Source organism: Leptinotarsa decemlineata, unplaced genomic scaffold (genome assembly GCF_025532065.1).
Source record: "Leptinotarsa decemlineata unplaced genomic scaffold, Ldec_3_MD MMD2_tig00004307_RagTag_RagTag, whole genome shotgun sequence".
In the NCBI taxonomy this organism is placed as follows: Eukaryota; Metazoa; Arthropoda; class Insecta; order Coleoptera; family Chrysomelidae; genus Leptinotarsa; species Leptinotarsa decemlineata.
This window is the reverse complement of record NW_027412606.1, coordinates 15231838-15255889: the sequence shown is the minus strand read 5'-3', so window position 1 is coordinate 15255889 and position 24052 is coordinate 15231838. Positions and strand designations below refer to the sequence as shown.

The window sequence follows — 24052 nt, the reverse complement described above, 5'->3', positions numbered from 1 at the left end:
AGGAAGAGAAGCCGCCACAACCAGTACTTGTACTTCCCTACATCAGAGGATTATCGGAAAGGATAAGAAGGATTGGGTCCAAGTATAACATCAGGACCTGCTTCAGATCTGGGAACACTATCCGTAGCAGCTTCACAAAAACCAGGCCACCAAACGCGGACTGCGATTCCAAGAATTGCATTTACCGGATACCCTACGAGTGCGGAGAATCATACATCGGTGAAACTAAGAGGCCATTGAACGTTCGCATTGCTGAGCACAAGAAACACACACAGCGAGGAGAAACCAGCAAATCCGGAATAGCAGAGCATGTTGGGATTCATCAACATAATATCAAATGGGATCAAGCTGAAATCATCCTCAAAGAGGAATACTGGTTTTGGAGAAATTTCAAGGAAGACGCGTAAATGTTGCCCAACAACGCATTTAGTCAAGCTAGCGTAGAGATACGAAACATATGGAAACCTCTTATCAAGCGAAAAACGACCAACTTCCGCCAAACGGTCATCTCCCGCTAAAATCAATGAAGCGGAAAGAGGGGATAGGTGAAAGGTGAAAGCACCCGAATGACCTATAAATAGTCAGATCTCGGAGGAATAAGTCCAGTTATCACCAGAAGACGATTGTGGATACTAACAATCGAAATGTCGTGACGTAACTTGGTTTGGAATCTTTTAATTTAAATTTTTCATTTTTGTTAATAATATTTTTTAATTTTCCAGCTTTTATAGGTATTTCAATTTTTTATTGTCTGGTTGTAGCTTGTATGTAATTTCCTTGTAATTTCAGTTTTTTGTTTTAATAAAATTGTTATTCTCGGTTAATCTATTTTTTTTCAGGGATTTCAAATCAAATTATATTATATTAGACAATGGAAGTCCGAACTGAAGAAAAACCATTCTTCTCTTCCGCGAAAATGGTATGATAACAACCATATATGCTTGAAAAATTGGTCACGCATATGCCGGTGATTTCAACAAATCCGGACCGATCCACCATTTATAACGATTCACCCTGACTAGGAGGAACTTTTCGTGTTTGAGCCTCACGCAGTTGCTCAATCCTCAAAAAGTGTTCCACCGATTTTGGAGAGGTTTAATCCAGGAAAGTGCTACAGCATAATTTGACCAAGCTAAAATTTTATCAAAATCGATCCTATTTTCATAATTTTTTAAGTTATTGGTTCTGCTAATAGAACGGCGCAGTGCAACATAATTCCAACTTTGGAATTGAAATGGTTTTCAGGAGGAATACTCTAGTTTTTGAGCACACAAAATGTATTGATACTTTTTTCCGATCTGAAATGAACATCGGCAGCGTAACCTTTCAAACTGGCATCGCAAAATCCGTGCATTTCATAAGCTGTAAGTTTATAACAGGTATATTCCTTGGTAATTGAATTTTTATCAAGAAAGATATCGCCTTTTTAGAGAGATTCCAAAGTCTCGTAATTTAATAAGGTGACTCATTCCAATCCAACCCTAAAACCCAAAGATTTTGAAAGAGACGTTTCCTGAAAAACAGGCGATAATATTCCTAGAGGCTCAGATAAGAGCTCCGTCACGCTGGAACCCGCTTTGACAAAAATCTACCTTTTTTTTAGCCTTTTTTACCTACACACGATACTAATAAATGTATTAATATTCATTTTTTTGTAGTGTTATCGGTTACTGAGAAAGCACTATTGATATTATTCAAACTACGAAATACAAGTAAAAATGTGTTAAAAAGTTTGAAATAGGTTCTAAATTGATTGTAGTTTATTGTAGTAACAACACAATATTAATTTATTTTATATTTTTTTGAAGTACAGCAAAAAAGCTACGATAACAAGACTTCAAATCATAAAATAACAATTGTCCTCAAACTACAAACGATGGAGTTGATTGTAGCTGAAATTAGATATTTTTAGTTACCATTAAACACATCAAAAATGGATGAAATGAAATCGAGTACTTTTCAACTAAACTAACCTAACATAACCAACATTTGTAACCTGAAATCTGAAGTAAAAACTAATGTATTTTAGATTGCTTCATTTGGAAAAAAGCATCTACCCTCAATATCTAACCTGACTTCCGAATTCAAAAACGAACTCATGTTAGTATGTTGGAAATACTTCTTATTAATCCTGAACATCTAACATGAGTTCGTTTTTGAATTCGGAAGTCAGGTTAGATGTTGAGAGTAGATACTTTTTTCCGAATTAAGCATTCTAATATACGTTAGTTTTTACTTCAGATTTCTGGTATGATTGAAACGCCAAAATATTATTAGGAATTTTTTGAGGTTACAACAATTACTAAAACTTGGTATTATTTATAAAATATCAGTTTTTCGTCTAGTATACCTCTGATGAAAAATGTGAACATTTCATACAAATGAAAAAATACAGGGTGTTTTGCATTTGAAAAAGTTGAATTATGTCTGTTTGAAAATGAATGAAACTTGACCAGTTTTACCGGGTACCCTATATATTGTTTCCGAAAGTTGAGATTCCAGAAATTATCATAGTCATGTTGACTAACTATTCCTAAAAAAATCCACTCAATTGCTGTAGACATGCGGGTGGTGAATTAAAAAAATATTCTCTGCAAAATGGTTTTTTTCTGGAATGACTTGGCAATGCCGCAAAGAAAATTCGAAAACAAAAATTCCTTACAGAGCTAAAAAATATGGAATCGAATGACGTATTCATATACTGGGTGTTCTATTTAAAAAAATACAACTTTGGTTGGCCACGCTTGGCTGAAACACCCAGTATGCGACAACATCATTTTAAAAGATAGTATTTAACTATATGACTGAAAAAAATAGAGCAGTTCGAAAAATTGTTTCCCCTGATAGCAATGGACCAAGGGGATCTTGTTGACTCACCCTGTAAATACAGTTTTCAACGGGTGTGAAGTTATCCATATCCACAAAGTACACTGAGAAAAAAATATCGAATTATTATTTTTTCATTTACCGACTCTGTACACCTACCATTTTTCAATATGATACGCTTATTGACTGATTTACTGAAAAAAAGAACCGTTCTAGTTTATTAAACTGTCTGAGGGAGTGAAGATATTAAAAAAAAATTGTAACATGAAAAATCGACTTTTTACACCTACAAAATTAAGACATGTTATTCCTGATGATCTATTCGACAGAAAAAAATTCACGTCATAGTTTTCCAGGCCGTCTGAGGGGGTAAAAATGGTGTGGAAACTTGAAAAAAGCTTATGTTCGAAAATTGAATGTGTACTCCTACAAGTTTGAGATATGTTATCCACGATGATCTATTCGACAGAAAAATCTCCACATCATAGTTTTCCAGACCGTCTGATGGGGTGAAAATATAAAAAAAAATCGTAACAATAAAAATCGAGTTTGTACACATACAAGTTTGAGATATGTTATCCACGATAATCTATTCGAAAAAAAAAATCACGTTATAGTTTTCCAGGCCGTCTGAGGGGGTGAAAATGTGGTGAAAATATCAAAAAATGTCTTAACATGAAAAATCGACTTTGTACACCTACAAATTTGAGATATGTTATTTCTGATGATCTATTCGGCTGAAACAACTTCACGTTATGGTTTTCCAAGCCGTCTGAGGGGGAGAAAATGGGGTGGAAATTTGAAAAAATCATGTATTCAAAAATTAAGTTTGTACACCTACAAGAATAAGAGATGTTATTCCTGATACCCGATTTGACGAGAAAAACTTCACGTTATAGTTTTCCAGACCGTCTGAGGGGGTGAAAATGGGGTGGAAACTTGAAAAAATCATGTATTTAAAAATTGACTTTTTACACCTATAAGATTGAGATATGTTATTCCTGACACTCGATTTAACGAGAAAAAGTTCACGTTATAGTTTTCCAGGCTGTCTGAGGGGATGAAAATGGGGTGGAAACTTGAAAAAATCATATATTTTAAAATTGACTTTGTACACCTATAAGATTGAGATATGTTATTCCTGACACCCGATTTGACGAGAAAAACTTCACGTTATAGTTTTCCAGGCCGTCTGAGGGGGTGAAAATGGGGTGGAAAGTTGAAAAAATAATATATTCAAAAATTGAGTTTGTACACCTACAAGATTAAGAGATGTTATTCCCGATACCCGATATGACGAGAAAAACTTCACGTTATAGTTTTCCAGGCCGTATAAGGGAGTAAAAATGGGGTGGAAATTTGAAAAAATCATGTATTCAAAAATTAAGTTTGTACACCTACAAGATTAAAAGATGTTATTCCTGATTCCCAATTTGACGAGAAAAACTTCACGTTATAGTTTTCCAGGCCGTCTGAGGGGATGAAAATGGGGTGGAAACTTGAAAAAAATCATATCTCCGAAAATTGAATGTGTGCACCTACAAGTTTGAGATGTTATCTATCATGATCTATTCGACAAAAAATACTGGTGGAAACTTGAAAAAATCATATATTTAATAATTGACTTTGTACACCTACAAGATTGAGATATGTTATTCCTGAACCCCGATTTGACGAGAAAAACTTCACGTTATAGTTTTCCAGGCCGTCTGAGAGGGTGAAAATGGGGTGGAAACTTGAAAAAATCATATATTTAAAAATTGACTTTGTACACCCACAAGATTGAAATATGTTATTCCTGACACCGGATTTAACGAGAAACACTTTACGTTATAGTTTTCCAGGCCGTTTGAGGAGGTGAAAATGGGGTGGAACTTGAAAAAAATCATATATTTGAAAATTGACTTTGTACACCTACAAGATTGAGATATGTTATTCCTGATACCCGATTTGACGAGAAAAACTTCACGTTATAGTTTTCCAGGCCGTCTGAGGGGGTGAAAATGGGGTGGAAACTTGAAAAAATCGTATCTTCGAAAATAGAAAAAAACAATACAAAGGAATTATGCCGCAATTAGTCCACGTGGACTGAAGAATTGACGGTTCTTATTGGATAATTTTTACTAACCGAGTTTTATGATTGGCTAAAGAGTCATAAAATTAAATTTGAAGTCATGTTACGGTGACCAACAGAATGTAGCGAAAGAAATAGTATTATTATTTTTCATTTGATATTTTTTTACCCATATTGTAGTTTCATTTCATTGGAAATTATGTTATTTTTTCATACTACGTGTTTATTAGTTTATCGAACAATTATTGTCAGCAATTCTCAAATTGAAGAAAAATACTCCATTCAAATAAATGTTTATTCGACCTGATCAAATTATTTCTGTGCTGAAATATTCCAAGTCTTTTTTATTTTGATTGATATGTCTGCTGCAGGTTATAATCGATGATGATATGGACGTATTCATCGTCATGAACAGTCAACATAATAAATAAACATTGGAGCATCCTGTAAAATCCTTACCGTTAATAAGTTTTAATCTCCACTTCATTATGTTCAACCTGAACAACATCATACCTCCAAAAACTGAAAGGGAGTTTTCGAAAAAACTATTGCTAAGAAAAAGAGAATTGAAACTTATAACTAATATCTGTTTCACAAATTATATCTTACCTTATGTTAGTCACTCAGAATTCCGTTTCATCATAGAAAACATACGTAGTGCAATTTTTACCTTATTTTTGAACTAAATTATATATCGGAAATCCGTAGTGCTGCTGCGGATTTTTGTATAGAATTTATTGAAAGAGGTTGACATTCTGGATAGTCACTATTCATTTTTCAATGAATCCATTACCAGATCATTCATCACATTTTAGATTTTTCGTTTGTGAAAAAAATGTCATTTCTCATTTACTCATTTCTACTCAGTCACATTCTGATTATTTTTGTGCCGTCAGGTTTTCAAATCTGCAATTTCAAACTCAAATCCGAAGTTTCCTGTTTAATGTCTCAAATTGATTTACACAACGCGATTTCTGTTGAGGCGTCCATGCCAAATCATTAGAATTTTAAAATCTACATTTGAAAATACAAACAAAAAACTGTTTAAAATATGTCTGTTTAAAATCTGTTTTTTCGTTAACCAGCTGTCGCACCCCTACGAACGACAACCCTCAGAAGTCGAAACTTGTACTAGCTATAGATTAACGAGGTCTTACCCTTTAACGTGTGATTCCTAACACTGTATTGATACTTTCAACTTATAACATATTCAAATTTTTGTATCTAAGATAGCGCAGAAGTTAAAATTCCTTCGACATGCTAAATGGAATAACGCACTGTTAGTTATTATATTATTATTATCCTAACTAGAACGGAAACAGTACATTTTCGTACTCGACATCGTTATCCGAAAAAACTGATTTCGGGTAAGTAGTCGAAAGTGGGAAAGTATGTGTTCAGATCAAGCATATTTCTATAAGTGAAAATGTTACGAAGCTCTGAAAAAACTTCTATATGCGAAACAATTCCTGATCTAAATTGCTTGTAGATATAGGGTGATGCACGCACACGCACGCTTGTACAAAAAAAACATACAAAACAGGAACTTTTTCAAAAAATTTTCCATCTCTATTATCGGATTTCTGCACCACGATAATCTAGTTATAGTCTATTTCAAAAGAGTGTAGAGTAATAAAATCTCATTAAGTATTCAAAAGCGTTACAGGGTGATCCGTCAATAAATTCTGTCACTTCCCTAGTCCGCATTGCAAAATTATGTCGTTTCATAAAGAGCAGGTAGGTATCACCCTGTTTTAAGGGATTTGTCCATTGTTATCGACGGATAAATACTGAGCCAGAGGCGCGCTAGTGGGATAATTGCCAAAAGAATATGCATTCATAAAAATTATATTAAAGGAAATAAAAATTTAATACAGCAGAACAGTGTTATTAAAAAAATATAAAATGTAACAATAAAATATATACGAACCGAAATCGGGAAATACTCACAAACACACACGAACGAACTTTACGTATTGAAACACTTGTGGGGACTTTAAATCAATTTATTCACAAAAACGACAAGAACTTTACTGGATACGTTATTACAATTTGACACTTGAACAATACTAAAACTGTGAACTTCCCTTAACGTTTAACAACACTCTATTTATACCCTAATTGAATGTTCTAGAGATTACTAGGTACAATTTTCGAGAACCTTCCGAGAAAATAATTATTCAGACTACCCTTAATTCTAAACCCTAACCTAAGCAAAAGTGTCACTGTCACTGATACACTGGTCTCTGTCCAGATTGCTTATCCCGCTACAGTATATTTACAATTCAATTAAATTATTCTACATCAGTATAGTCTTCATCCGAAGAACTGTCATCATCCCCTGGTGTTATAATTATAGGGTCAACCACCTGATCGACCAAGTTGTCCAGTTCCCACATTTTATCTTCCTCTTTTAAAACATGCTGGATTGCTTTTTGCCAGTTTTCTGATGTGATTTCCATAATGGCTTGATCAAACAATACCTTGACATCTTTCATTTTAAATGTGGTATTGTGCCTTGCAACATATCCTTTAACTTGTGCCCATATAAGTTCTATAGGATTTAATTCGCAATGATATGGCGGTAGGCGCAGCACAGTTACTTTATACTTTTCTGCTACATCTTCTACGGCATATTTCATGAAGCGAGATTTATGTTGTTTTACTATGGCTAGTAGTTCCTTCTTTACTGAATTCGTCTCAAACTGAATACCTTTATTTGACAGCCAGTTAATAATTTCTTGCTTTCTCCAAGCTGAAGTTGGTACCTTCTCTAAGCGCCTTGAATGGTAGCTTGCATTATCCATAACCACGACCGAATCAGCTGAAAGAAATTTTAACATTTCCCCGAAGTAGTCTTCGAAGACATCCGAATTCATGTCCTCATGATAATCTCCCGTCCGGCACGACTCAAAGCTTAACAAACCTAGAATAGAATAGAATATTATTCATCATGAAATGCAAGTGCAGCGTTGCCTGATTGTGGGCTGACCAACATGCTATCCATTGAAAGTGTTCGTATAAACCTGGGCTCACAAAGACACTATTCACATCAGGTGTATACAATAACACAGCCATGCCTCCTGGCGAAGTTTTGTGAAAGTAGGTGGTGTATCAGCTATGTGTATATGGTGTAATTGTCGGCCCAACCGAAAATTTGCCAAACGTCATTTCACATGATAACATGTCCTAAAAACCCTATATACAGTGGGAAACGTTGGTGAGCCCGAAACCGGGACGACCGACGTTTCCAAGGGCTGACCAGAGTTCGCATCGTATAGGTATGTTTAAAAAAAATCTGTTTCTCCGTTAACCAGCTGTCGCACCCCTACGAACGACAACCCTCAGAAGTCGAAACTTGTGCGAGCTAAGGATTAACGAGGTCTTACCTTTTAACGTGTGATTCCTAACACGTAATATATATATTATTTCGAGAAAAAGGCGTTTGGAAATATTTTTTTAATAAGTCTTCTGATTGTATGAATAGGAAAACTGACATTGATAATCTCAGCAGTATATATAGTAATTTACTAGAACTACCTCAAAAACCTAATAATAATGAAAATCGTATCAATCAATAACTCTTTCATTACAGTAAAAAATTATCAAATCATCATACCCATTGAAAAATGACGTTTATGTGAAGGTATGACATTTGTCAAACCCACAAAAAAATCGTATACATGTTAACTTTTACGTCAATTTATATCTTCAATTTATTGTTTTTCACTCATTTTTACTGTAAGTATGATTTGTAATATTATTCAAAGGCGAAAATATTCAAAAATCATTAAATTATAGGCCCTGAAGAAGCTTCCCATTAGAAGCGAAAGCTTGGCAAAGTAAAGCAGAGTTTGATTTTTGATTTTTTGACTGAGAGACCCTGTTAATCCATTTTACCATACATTTCTCCAGTCGCTAACATTATCCAATTTATATATATATATATATATATATATATATATATATATATATATATATATATATATATATATATATATGTATATATATATATATATATATATATATATATATATATATATATATATATATATATATATATTTGACTACTCTAAATAATTTGCTTAGATAATATTATCATTAGATAATCCGCGTAGAAGGTTCAAATCAACCACTTCAATAAATTTTGTTGAGAGAACAGTATATTTAAATCGTGAACTAAATCATGAGAATGAAATGAATTTCTTCTGACTTACTACCTATTTCGAAATCGGGGCACCTAGGAACGGATTTATCCTTGCAAATGATGATTATTGGCACAAACTTAACAGTTTCATATATAAACACTAAATTTATAAAATATCAAGCTGTTAAGTCAATGTGGAGTGACGGAGTGACGATACATTTTTATCTAGAAAACCAAATCACATTCGTCTGGTAAGAATATTTCATTCCCTTTAAAAACCGCGCAGAAAAAAGAAAAAAAAACATATTCTCAATAAAACTGAAACCAGTAGCAAATTTTTGCCACAGGCGTAGATACGGGTAATTTTTACAAATAATATAAATGACGAATTAGTGTGACTTGCTGATTATAAAATACTTTTACTAAATCAATTGATTTCACTGAATACTTAGTAATCCGACGCCAGAAGTTGTTATACTATAGCTAAACACGTGTCGAGGTTTTGTAAACTTTTAAGTGGGAATGACACATCAAGATGTTATTTGAATACGTTATAATGGATTTTTATCAAGCATCAGTTCTATCATATTTTCCTAATAACTATTTTGGCAGCTAAAGACCTCCAAAATAAGGGACCACCACCAATCTGAAGAAGAAAGATATTCATCAATAATCATCTCCATTGGAAAAGTTTTCAAAACCGTATGAAAAAATGGTCAGTACAATTTTTATCATTGATACAATTATCATCAAACCATCAAACAAATTTTCAAAAAAGCAAGAAGAAATACTAGAAACGCAAAAAATGTTAGATTTTCAATCATTAATTACATTATTTTGGTATTAACCTTATATTAACGTATTCAAAATTTCTATAAAAAAAAGTTTTCAAAAACGCCAAAAAAATATCCCTACATTTTTAGGGCGCAAGACGAATTGAGAGAAACGCAAAGAATATCATCAGATCAAATTGATGGATGTAGCCGTTACTACGTGGTAGGAAATGATCATGAAAAATGAGAAATGGAACTTTCTGTGTTTTTTACCACTTTCATTTGTAACTAACGTTACTGCAGTTTCGTCCTATAAGGACATTTAAGAAATTATACAATAAACTTGTAATACGATCAATCTGCCAAAAGGAAGGGGGTTAAACTTCAATAACAAGTGAAAACTAGGTAACAAAATTGCAAAAAGAGATCAATAAAGAACTAATACCTCCGACCACTTTTTTATACGTGTATATTTTTACAAAAAGTTAATTATTTAAGAATATTTCACCCATTACATCAGAATAGTCCCATTTCTTCTATTTTCATCTGAACTGGATTATGGTCCTTTACATCCTCATATGTTTTTCAAGTGATTAACATTTTGTGTCGCATTGTTGCCATGTCAGTTTACTGTTGAATTGTTCCATCAGTAACTTGGAAATCTTTAGTCAATCAAATTTTTTTGTTGAGGTTCGACAATCATGCTAATATTTGTTAACCAAATTTACTAAGCTCGTGTCCAGCACTTTTTTATCAATTCGAGTGCGAGATATTGCGACTGGACCTGATGGTGAACTGAATTCTCTTTCAGATAACAGCACTTTGAGTTATATGTTGAAACGTTATAAAAATATTTTAATTTCATTATTACAAAATTATTTAATCTCATTATTACAAGATTGTTTGATATCACTATCATCGTATAGTTCACAATATTATTATCCAACTATTGTACGTGTAATGAACATTGATTCTTTGAATTACATTCCTCTACTAACCACTGTCACAAAATTATTTCAATTAAATATTTGCATAAGCAGGTTGAGATGGATATCAAAAAACTTTGATGAAATGTGTTTACTTCTCAATGAATTCCATCACTCCTTTAGCATTATAATTTTTTTTGAGACCTAGGAAATTCAAGGTAAATCCTTCTTTGAATTAGATGGGTATGATTATTTTTATAATGAAGGAAAAATCAATATTACTGGAGTTATATCCCAACACCAAACTGATATTTCAACACCTCGACACGTATTTCGATCACCAAGTGCTGATCATCAAGAGGAAGATTAAACTAAATTTACGTATAATATTATCCTTATTTATACCATAGGTACCTCTTCTAGGTACCTTTGTCTTAAATTAATGTTACAATGTATCCTTATGTAATAGGCAGGTAAATCTGATAAATAAAATATTATTTCGACAAGCTATAATAATTAAATAATATTTTAATTATCAGATTCGGCTGACTTTTTCAAAAGAATACTTTGTAAAATTAATTGGAGACACAGGTACCTAGCAGAGATATCTATAGTATAAATCAGGATAATCTTGTACGTATATTTAGTTTAATCTTCCTCTTGAAGATGATCACTTGGTGATCGAAACACGTGTCGAGGTATTAAAATAACGGTTTGATGTTGGGATGAAACTCCATCCCTTCAACCAGAAGAATTCAATATGCATTTACAAGATTATTTGATCAAAACACAGGTTAATGAGATTATACAATTTATTGTTGGATACATCAACATTGCTATAAAATGAAATGAAGATCATTTAGCCTAGTTCACATGTACTTTTTTTTGTAAAATTTTTCAGCCCTGTCCAAAAATTACGACCAAGGTGTCATTCGATTCGTATTTTTGCCTAGAAAGTTTTTTCAAAACCTTAAAGAACAATAGAATTTATGATTAAAATCAAAAAACGGTTCCTTAATTTCAATATTTAGTTGCAAAAAACGATTGTTAATTAACAAACGCATTTTTTAGCAACAAAGAATTTTTTTTAAAAAACCATTTTTTTTCTAAAAATCATGATTTTTTTCAATTAACATAATGCAAAAAAAATTTTCGAATTGCTTATAAACAATGTATTTGTTTATAATAAATTTATTAACAATAGCTGTAAAAAAAAAAAATATTAATTAGTTTTTAGCCATGAGACATTAAAACAATAAAAAATTGAAAAAAACATTTTGTAATGTATTTTTTATAAAATTATAATTTTCAATTGTTAATAAAAAAATAGAAAATAACAATTTTTTTATTTTGGCAACGGTAATCTATTTTTTTGCCTATTAAGGATAACTTCACCAAAGAAAAAAATGGCAGGGTTTTAGTTTATTAATTATATGGATTGTTATATTAACTTTTAATTCAGAAAAAGTTATTAATTAACAAATTTATAATTAACGTTAAAATTGGGATAAACATTTTTTGACTGCGGATTATTGTTTATTGATGTATCCCAACATTACATGAATTTTTCCATTCCTTAATATTCACATTTAATATGTTTAAATATTTTTTTTTGTTTTTATGTCAGAGTGACGAAAGGCGCGCGGAAGCCAGACTACTCGCTTTTGGCTCTATTTTCAGGGCTGTGTAAAAATTATAAATAAACGAGATACAGTTTCGGGAGTTGGGACTTTTTTTACGCAAATTCATTGATCTTTTCAAATTTTCAAAATTTTGAAAATTTTCCGAGATATTAAGAAAAAACTAAAGCCCCATTTTTTTTCACTTAATTGTTTATAACTTTTGTAATTTTTATCGGCGCATTTTCGGACCTTTCCTTAAACTTTCTAGGCAAAAATACGAATCGAATGACACCATGGTCGTAATTTTTGGACGGGGCTGAAAAATGTCACCAAAAAGAGCTAAATCGAGTACATGTGAACCAGACTGATTGTAATAACTATTTAGACATTTTGAGTGAACATGGATTCACATCACTGATTAGCAGTACGAGAAAGAAACATCAAAAACTTGCTTAGATCATATTTTCTGCAAAACACCAAATGCTTTGTTTTTGAAAATGATATTATAGATCACTTTGTTATAGCCACTATTGATTTAGATGGTTCAGAATATTTATGTCCCAAATACACTGTCATTTATTCGATTTAAAATATTGATTTTTTTTATTGTATTTTGACTTAATATCAAAAAAGTACCCTAATTTTCAATCAAAATATCTCGCGTCAAAATATCAGCGTTTGTTCGTTGAAATCTCTACTTTCTGATTGTGTAAAAAAATATACATTACTATAGTAAATGTTCTCAGAAAATGCAAAAAATTGAAAAAAACTCGATTTAGATTTTTTTTAATCAGTATGTACAATTTTGAGCTATTTATTAAAACGTACACTTAAGCCACTCAAAAAACGTAAGATTCCCTGTTACTTTGATTAACGAAAAAATTGCAATTCGAAATATACTACTATAATTAACAAAACACATTAAATGATTTCGATAAAAACATATCAGCTCGTTTGAGAAATGTGCCTGATTTAGTCGCAGTAAAAACTCATTCATTATCACACTGTTTTTATAGCTAATTTTTATAACAAAAGAACTTAAAGAAAAAGGGGTTGCTCAGCATGTGAAAACACTATAAGAATTTCATTATTTATCTTATTAATTATATCGTTGACAACGAAACAGAATGTTAATTTTCTGTCAATGAAATGAAAGAGGGATTTTCAGGAGATCTCCCAGACCACACGACTATTAAAAATAAATTGAAAGAGCATTTTCAGAACGATATCGAATGTCATTTAATTGAAAGAGACATGATAATTTTATACAAAAATAGCACTGCAAGTAAGAAACCAGCAAAGGCGAAAAAAGATAAAAAGTAAAGAAGACGAACGAACTAGAATTGTTCAAATGGCTGCTGAAATTGTTTTAGAAGATATACGTTCAAAAGTATACTAAATGAATGACTACGTATGCTAATCATACGTTTTCTCCAGATTCATAGTTCAATTTATTTATGACAATGCGGATCATAATACATGCACGATGGATGGCATTTCCATGCAATGGGTGGAATAATGGTTGTTACTCCGGCGTCTAGTGTTACTTCAAAGAAAACCATCTCTAGATTAAAACATATTCCATCTTCTGAAGAGATAGGCGAAATTGGATTTGTGAAATTGAAACGTTTTGAAAAAAAATTCCGATGAATTGAAAACAGTTCAGATAGAAGATATTTCAGATGTTACGGACAACTATGAAATTTCTTCAGCGAATTTTACATGGTCTTATTCCAAATTTGAAAACAACAAATCCGATGGTTGGAATGGGTTCATGGAAAAGGTACACATCAATTTGACTTATCATACTTCAGAAATTATTTGTGTGCCGTTCACAAAAAATCCACCGAGTGATTATGATACCATTTTAAAATTGTTGGTAGAAGCGGCTAAACAATGCCAAAAACAATAGCAATATATTGTGTTGGTAGCGTTTGACCAACCAAGTGTACGATTTACGTGTATATTTATATTTTGTGAAGTTTTTTATGACATTAATGTAATTAGAATTTAATAAGTGAACTTTTTAACTGAATAACATTGCAACAATACATTTTTTTGTATGAAATTGTAAATTATGATTAAAAAAATATATATTTCGAATTCGAGTTTTTTTCGATTTTTTGCATTTTCTGAGAACATTTACTATCAGAAAGTAGAGATTTCAACGAACAAAGAGCACTCCGACTTTTTGAAAAGAGCTGATATTTTGACGCGAGAATTTTCGATTGAAAATTAGGGTGTTTTTTTGACATTAAGTCAATTGTTCAAATATTAATATTTTTTGAGTTATTAACGGAAAACTAAATACCATTTTTTTAAATCTTATTTTGTTAATAACAATTGCAAGTTTTTACCTGCATCAAAATCTTTCAAAAACATTTTTCTAGAGGTGATTCCGAATCGAATGAGCTACCGCTCATATTTTTAGGACTTCTATCTCTATTTTTCATGTTTTTGAACTTGTTGAATGTAACTGAATGAAATTGAATGAAATTGAAAAGTAACTGAATGTGGTGTACCGCAAGGGACTGTGCTTGGAACTATACTTTTCACAATGTACATGGAATAATTATTGGATAACGAATAAATTTTTTGCGGGCGACACAACTATTCGGTATACTCGAAACACATGGGTAGATGTCAAAAATATAGTAGAAGACGACGTTGAGAATTTAAAGAAATTGTTTGATGATACGAGCCTCACCATAATTTTTGATAAAACAAAAACAGCCTTCAACTGTAACATCAATAATAAACAACAAACTTTCCATTGCCAAAATGTGAACTCAAATGGCAACATCTTAAAAATAGAAGAGACAGAACATGTGCATTATTTAGATACTGAAATCGATCGCTTTCTCAAATGGGATAAACATATACAAAACCTTGTGAAAAACTGCGATTAATGATTTACAAATTCAAGCAACTGAAAAATATATTACATTTATGTCATTTTAAAATGGATTAGTGAAATCACATCCAATATGGCATAACAGGGTGCGATGGGTTATTCAAAAATGATTTGAAAACATTCTAAACTATGCTTTAAAAATACTTTCAAAACTGATAATCAATAAAAATCGAACTACCCGAGTCATTTTCTGTACGAAGAATCTGAAATTTTTTTATGAGAAATCTTTATATATAAGGTACTGAATCTCCAGCATAAACCGAAAAGTAATTTAGAAATTATTTCCAATATTTATCAGACACGATACAAGAAAGAACACATCACCAAAACATATCGAGCACAGAAAAGATTGGGTCAAAGGTCCTTCAATTATATTGCCTCACACTCGTACCGTTGTCCACCTAAAAATATATAAATGAGTCATAACATTCATCAATTCAATTGAATCCTGGCTCAGGAATTCGCAAAATAGTGAAAGTATCATTACCTCACTATTCGACACATCGTAAGTTAATCGATGAATTTGTCGTCTCCAAAAATAGGTGTTTATATTTATATACAGTGTGTAAAAGCCAAATGGAATAAATTCATTATTTCGGTTACTATTTATATTTAAAAAGAATACCGAAACGTCAAATGTAAATTATAATTTGACATTCTGTAACGTAAAAACGCCACCCCTAGTTTCAATCCCCTTCGAATGACAGGTACAACTCCCAATGTTTTAAATGGAAAGTATAGGTTTGTGATATATCGTTTGAAAGGTCTTTTCATTCTCTATTCAAAAAATGTTATCGCTTTCAAGTTTATTGCAACAATCAAGATAAAATAAATTGAAATCATGTGGTTATCGACATTCGATCAAATACACTCGAAAACTATAATGTAATGCAATACGTAATGAAATGTAGAATACGAAAAACAACTATGGATGTTAACGAAGTAGATGTTCAAAATGTTCACCTCGAACGTCTTGGCAACATCCTAACCACAAATTGAACTGTCTTCCAACATTATTTAACATACGAGTATCAGGCATGACCGACCTAATCACAAGAGTTATTCGGTCTTCAAAGTCATTCAAATCTGAAGATTTAGTTTTGTACACATTGCCCTTTACATGTCACCATAAAAAGAAATCCAGTGATCAGGTGATCGCGCTGGCCACTCAATCGATCTTCGCCTTCCTACTCCACCGATTGGGAAATGTTGTATCGAGGTATTACCTTGGTAATGTGGTGGTGCTCCATCCTGCTGAAACCATATCGTATTCACTGGAACTTGAGGGTTTTCTGGATCAGGATATAAATTTGCTAAACTTGGAATGACATCATTTGGAAGTTGTGCCAAATAATTATCGCCATTCAAGTTGCCCTCAATGAAAAAGGGACCAATGAAATTGTTTCCTACAATCCCTGCCCAAGCATTAACCTTTTGAGGGTATTGCGTGTGTTCTTCTCTCATCCAGTGAGGATTTTCCGTTGACCTGTAGCGGAAATTTTGCCGATTAGCATGACCATTAGGATACAAAGTACACTCATCAGAAAACATAACGTCTAATTGGATGATATTGTTACCCAACATGTTCAATATATGCTCACAAATATAAGTTCTTATATCAAAATCGTCTGTCATAAGCTCCCGAGTAGGTATCATTTTATAGGGATGCATTTTGTTTTTTTTAATTCTTTAATAGGTTTACTATCGATGTATGGCTAACATGACCCACATGACCAAGATCGCGAAACTGCTTCTCTATTTTGCTTATTGAAGGTAGGGTTGAAGGTAGGGATAGCATTTTTCCGTTGAAGTATGTCAAATTATAATTTAAATTTGATGTGTTTCGGGATTTTGTTGAAATATGTACCGTTACCGAAATAATGAATTTATTGCATTTGGATTTTACACACTGTATATGTATGTGTGTACGTGTATGTGCGTATATATGTACTTTCACAGAAATAATAAAATAATTATTTATAATGCTTTCGTTTTTTATTCTTTAGTTTAATACTGTCTTATTTTCATTCTGCATTTTCACTTTCTTCTAACAGAAAAATTAGGAACTCCGTTAATCTCTAGCAAATATTATCTTTTTTTATTTGAAATATCTCTGTTATCAAAAATTATTTTTTTTGTCAAGTGTAGAAAAATGTAAAATCCCTACGCACGAATCTGTGAATGATTTCAGTATGGCTTTTCTTTATTTTGTTTCAAAATATTGTAGATAGATGTGAATGTGAAAAATTTGAAATAAAGTTTATTATATATTATTCTAAATGGCCTCCATTGCCTCTCTTTCATCTGAAGAAAAAAAATAGTTCAGGAATATGAAATAATGAAGGATATTTCAAGTGGCAGTTACTACTAAATGTATGCCTGGAATGTATATGATCTACTAGAACGGGGAATGTTCCTCAATTTGGGTTATTACAAAAAATGCAAGTTTGAACAAAATAAAGTTGAGTTTAATTCATGAGTTTTTCAAATTCACTTCGAAAAGTATTCAAATTGATGTTTCAAATGTTGGGTTTTAATTTTTTAAGGGATTTGTTTCTAATTCATATATTGGCAACACCGCCTATATCAAGTTGAAATCATTTATACGTACCAAAATATTCTACTTTAAAAAATGAAAATTATCTTTATAAATCAACAATTAAGGCAAAATATAAATTATAGTTCAATACCATCTCCACAAGTCACATAAACAACAGTTGTTTTGTTATTTATTCATATAGAGGAAGATAGGTTAGGTGCACAAAATGTCATATGTCATAGAATGTCTCGGAACTCGGAATATAAGTAAACAGAACAGCACGCCTCTGAAATATGTCTCATACAGGTAACATATTCATTGTCCTTTATTAGCTATAACCGATGTTGCCAAATGGTGAAATAGAAACGAATCACTTTAAATGTTGAATGCATTATTTCATTCCTCTTTTTCTTTCAAGTATTTGAATAATTTTTTAAAGAAAAAGTTAGAAATGTTAAGTTTAAAATGCGTTGTTTTAGAGCTATTTTATGAAAACTACTTGATTTTCGTCAGGAGGAACATTCCCCACTGTAGATAATCACTTTCCTTATTACATGCATTAGAAATGTATGTCAAATTCTCCACTGCGTCATTATTTTCAACTGCAGTTATTAAAATGTGAACTATCTGCGAAAAGTTTCGATACATAGGCATTACAATCAAAATCAATTTATTTTTAATACAATTAACAACTGCTCAAAAATCTATCTAATCCCAAGTAGATTTCGTATTCAACTGATCACATTTGTTTCTTGCTCTCTGTAATAACATTAATACAGATATGTGTTAATCGAACACACCTTATCCCATTTATGACTTTCAATGTCATTTTTGTAAAAGAAGGAAAATACTAAAACCTCTTTGCTTTCAGGATACAGATGTTTCTACCAATCTTCAAACTACGTAAACTCATTTTCCGAAACTTTGGTGAGCTAACACGTAGAGACATGTAAAATAAACCATCATCCACGTGTATTAGAAATATGAATGCAAATATTCCATTTTCAATGAAGCTGTTCACTAGGAAAAATTCTGAATCTCTAAAAATTCTTAATTTCTAAAAATTTTTCAGACTGACAACGGCGCAAAAATTCTGAAAATTGTATCGAAATCAATTAAAACTAAAAATACGACAAAAAAATAGATGGTATAACCAGAGAAGAAAGAATAAACTTGTTGTTATTTTCAATGTTTCTAGATTTTTTCTGTTCCAATACTAAGGCCGGTTAACAAAATTTAATGAAATTTACAGTTAAATCCCTAACACTACCATAACAACAGCTGATGAATAATTTTTTACAGAGTCTACGCAGCGAAATATGCATATTAAAAAACTTACTAAGAAGATTTATTTTTATTTTTTCTATAATATATCTAAGAAACACTTCATCTTGAATGACAAGTTGACATTTGTAGTATTGTATGTCATAACATCAATGTTGAAGAAGACATCATTATGTTAAGAGAATGTGTCGTGAACCATTTTTCAAGATAGTATGTGATTACGAACAAGAGCCAAAATATTCACCAAAATTTGAAAATTTAAAAAAACTGATGGATGTAGCCATTACTACGTGATAGGAAATCGTCATGAAAAATTAGAATTGAAAGTTTTTATGTTTTTTACCACTTTTATTTGTAACTAACGTTACTGCAGTTTCGCCCTATAAGGACATTTTCAAACTTATACATTAAAGGACATTTTCAAACTTATACATTAAACATTATACATTAATTTATAAGTTTGAAAATGTCCTTACAGGACGAAGCTGTAGTAACGTTAGTCACAAATAGAAAGCTTCAATTCTCATTTTTCATGTAAAATTTTTTGGAAAAATAATCTAAAACTCAACTATTTATCAAAATATGACAAGTGACAACAAAAAAACCTGTTTGACCCTAACATTGATCTCGGAGCTAACAGCTAATTTTTTTTCCTCGCTTTCGTGAATACTGAACACATAGCAGATACAACAAAGAAAACAGATCTAAATCATCGAACGGTTGCCGAGCCAAGCGAGCTATTTGAGTGCTTGGCTCGGCTGGACTAAAAAGTCCGGGCATAAGAAAATGCATTTTTTTTTTGTTCAAAATTGGCTTTATTAAATTTTTTTCTTTTTTTTTTTTATTCATTTGGCTGTTACTTAGGATATGATCTTCAAAAACTGTATTTTCAAAATATATCACATGTTTCGCTATCACAGTAGCTTTTTCGTAGTGATTAACCGAGGCCATGACCTTTTCAGGAGATTTGTTGTACTTTCGGGCGCTGTGGACGGTTTTGCCAGTTGCTCTCCACTCAGATGACGATCGTTTTGATTCCGGATCAATTTTTCATCCATTGTCACATATCGTCGCAAAATTTCCGGTTTTTATGTTTAAACATGGCCAAACACTGCTCAAAATCATCAAGACGTTCTTGTTTTTTGTCAACAGTGAGTTCGCAAGGCACCCACTTTGAACAGAGCTTTCTCATAGTCAAATGCTCATGCAATATAAAGGCAACACGTTCTTTTGATATCTTTACACTGTCAGCTAACTCACGCAACTTTACTTTTCGATCATTCAAAACGATTTCAGCCCATGTAGTAATTGAATGATTTATAGTAATTATGGTAACACTATTAAGAAATATAATAACTAATTCAAGATTTTACTGTTTTTCTTGCAGAGAAAACTATTAGATGCCAGCTTGGGATTTGCTGCTGGAGTGATGACTGCGGCGTCTTTTTGGTCTTTACTAGCACCTGCTATTGAACAAGCGAGTGAATCCAAGTTATATGGACAAAACGGAGAATATGCTTTTCTTCCAGTAGCCTTCGGATTTCTTCTTGGTGCCTTTTTCGTGTATGGTGCTGACCGACTGATTACGGTGCTGGGTATACACTCACCGAATATAATGTTAGGTAGGGTTCAGTAGAGACATCTCCATTCTTCAATTACCCTATTTGTTCAATTAATAGTTTTCTATGAATCAACTTTATTCGTGATAGCTATTTTTTGCAAAAAATCCAATGACTTGTACAATAACAAAATGTCATTGAGTGTAAGAAATTCAATGTTAAATTTAGAAACATCAAAGTCAAAGCCTAGTATGATAAGAATTAATTTTTTTCAATATCTCCAATGTTTTAAAAAAGAATGATAACTTATGATTCATCATTGAAAAGGTGAAATCTGATTCTTTTCAAAACAGAAAGAATTCAATATAGCGCCCAGAAGAAAAAATAAAGTAGATGATGGTGGCCGGAAGACGAAACGTCGGATAGCAAATCTGAAAACACCATTATGTAGCAGGGAGAAAGTGGCAATGTGAAGGTGAAATTTATTTTCGAATCTTTCGAATAATGAAGCCAGAAAAAAATAAAAACCATTTACCGAAATTTCTGTTTTTTCCGGATATCTCCGGATATACTCGGAATTTCAGAACTTTTTCAACGGCATATTGTCAGTCAGGTGAATGCGCAATTTGCCCCAATTTAACTATCTTCCTATCTCTTATAGTTTCCGAGATTCCAATGGTGAGGATCGAATTTGAAACACCCTGTATGTAAAAAATAACAAAACTAAAAGATTATTTCTTGGAATGATTCACCATAGTAAAAGTCCGAATTCTTCAACCAAAAAAAAAAGGAAATACAAAATTTGAGCAAACGTTATAATTAACTAGCCTAAATTGAATTTACAACTGATAGTTGAAAATATGCTTTGTTTTGATATTTTATCTTTTCATAAACCAAAATTATATTCAGATTCATTTTCTTAGGTGATATGACAAATTATTCAAGATTTGTCACATTTTTCATCTTCATCGTTTATTTTTGTAAATTGATGTAATTTCATTTTTAAACCTAATTTTGGTGAGTTATTTCCATATGTTCTTCAATTTATTGATTTTTGTAATTCAAGATATTTTTTAAAAAGGAAATAAAACTTTCCAGAAGCTCGAATGATCAATAAATAATATTTCTTTTATAGTCTTTCGATATTCTGCTAGAGTTCTTCATGTCCGGACTTTTCTTTTAGAATTTCTTTTTCGAGTTATTGAGATAAGTTTCCCTAATTTTCAAATTGCCAATTGGTCGAAATATGACATAGTTTTTTTCAAAAATTATTTTCAAACAGTAATTGTGACAATTTTGTCAATTGAATCAAATTCTGTTCAAAACATCTACTAAATTTCTATGTTCTGACTTTCAGAAATTTCATGAAGTACAAGTAGTACATATTTATGAATGTTTCAGCCCTTAATGCCACAAGTTCTAGGAAAGATAGTAGACGTAGCAGTACTAGACGTGAATCACATTTTTCATTGCCTGACTCGACTGCCATCGACGGATTTAACGAAGCGGGATCAAATCTTCATCAACGTAGAAATGGTGAGTTTTTGATAAAGCAGAGTAATCTAATGGAATCACATTTCCCATACCAGAACCAAAGCGGTGTCTCTTGACTCGCGTTTCGCTAATTAAATTAGCATCGTCAGTTAAAGGCTTTTATGCCGGGTGACACAGATTTATGGTACACTCGTTACTGTTCTTTATTTCTTTAGTTATTTCCACTAAATTCGAAATATTGAATATGCTTGCAAAGAAGCACTTTGTGACTTAATGGGAGATTTTTTCAACTTCGGCTCTTTTCGGAAATGACATCAACGTTTGATTCTCAAATGAAACACTCTGTATATTACTACATCGTTGAATTCTAATTTTCTGAATACCATGATACCTAAAAGTTGATATTTTAATAATGGATTGCACACATGCTTCTTCCGGGAGGCCTGCAGGATCACTCGACTTGTCCCTGTCAGACTTCTTTTGGGACCTCGCGAGTTTTCGGAGAAGTTATTATTAAAAACTGTTAAGTTCGAGATAGATCCTTGGAATCATAACATTTTATAGATTTTGAAACTGTAATAACATACAGGGTGATTCACTTGAATACTGAACGTTGTAATGATTTCAGAAAAAACAGTAAGTTTAAATATCTCGCTATACGTCAAAACGTGCCTCTTCATGAGGACATTCATTGTTTCGAATTTCTGAAAAATAGCTAAGTATTATCGATGATAGTCACACTTCTATTGATAAAGGCCGACTAGTTTACCTGATTCTACTAGACTTAAGTAAGGCTTTCAACAGTATTGATCGTGATGTTTTATGTGATGAACTTCTATTTTATGATTTCTCTCAGGAAGCTTGTGCGCTTATTCGTAACTATTTACCTGAACGATGTCAGTAGGAAGTAGTTGGTTCATTAAAGTCAGATGCCCAAACTTTGGAACATATTTCTTGCTAAAAGAGGATTTCTATTTCATTGTGCATAACTAAATAGCATATCAGTGCTTTCTTCATTTGAATACATCTTTGATATGTTCATAAACGTCTGACGTTCTCAACAGATATTAACAACGCATTCATTTTTTCCGCCAAGCAAAGCCTACGCGTTTAAGATGGTAAATGAATTGAGATGCTATTTGATCATACCAAATTATTACAACAATCGAATTTTGACCAAAAACTGAAATTTTGGTTTTCCCCGTATAACTCGAGAAGGGCGAGAGTCCCCGTAAATTTTCTTCGACCATTGTATTGTTCCCGATGACTGTTACCTTTTCTCCCACTTAATCGTCTTCGTATCTGTTACGGTTTAGAATGAATATAGCAATGTTACCACATGATAACATAAACGACCTGTATATGGCCCATCCCTTTTCTTATGGAATATGGAAATTTGATCATATTAGTGTGAAATTTAAAGAAAAAGGATGGCTAAAATTAGATAACTACCGAAAACTCCATTTAATTACCTAGACGCACAAAGTTTCAACATCTGGCAACCCTACGTATGTCCCTATGTATGTCCTTGATTAACTCATCATGTTTGAAAACCTCAATAGGGTAAACAAAAGAAAAAATAATATGCTAGATATCCCCAAACACTCAAGTGCACTAACGTTCATTTTCATATCCAGCTCCCAAATTTTATGACATTTTTCCCAAGGAGTTTTGGAAATTTTTTTTATATAATTTCAAGAAGAAATTGAAAAGTCTTACTTCAGTCTGTATAAAAATGTCTTTGAGAGACACCAATTCAATTTAATTTTTATACTTTTATGCTTCATAACTATACTAGTATAAATTGTTCTAAAATAAGTATATTAAGTATTTTTAAGTATTTTTGATTCTATATAGGCTGCTGAAAAGCAGCCTAATTTTCGAATATTACTTG

General features: G+C 31.9%; 1 protein-coding gene across 3 annotated transcripts in view; it reads left to right on the top strand.

The window, feature by feature from the left end:
- LOC111516774 (zinc transporter ZIP11) overlaps positions 1 to 24052 on the top strand; it is a 409569-nt gene that overhangs the window by 4451 nt on the left and 381066 nt on the right. Inside the window, exons 1-3 of one of the 3 annotated variants that reach the window (XM_074179058.1) lie at positions 13485 to 14151; positions 20493 to 20727; positions 22066 to 22200. In XM_074179058.1, coding sequence (XP_074035159.1) covers positions 14143 to 14151; positions 20493 to 20727; positions 22066 to 22200 — 379 coding nt within the window. In that variant the 5' untranslated portion in view covers positions 13485 to 14142. Of the gene's footprint in view, positions 1 to 13484; positions 14152 to 20492; positions 20728 to 22065; positions 22201 to 24052 lie in introns of those variants that run through there. The other 2 variants (XM_074179057.1, XM_074179056.1) reach the window with 2 other exon arrangements.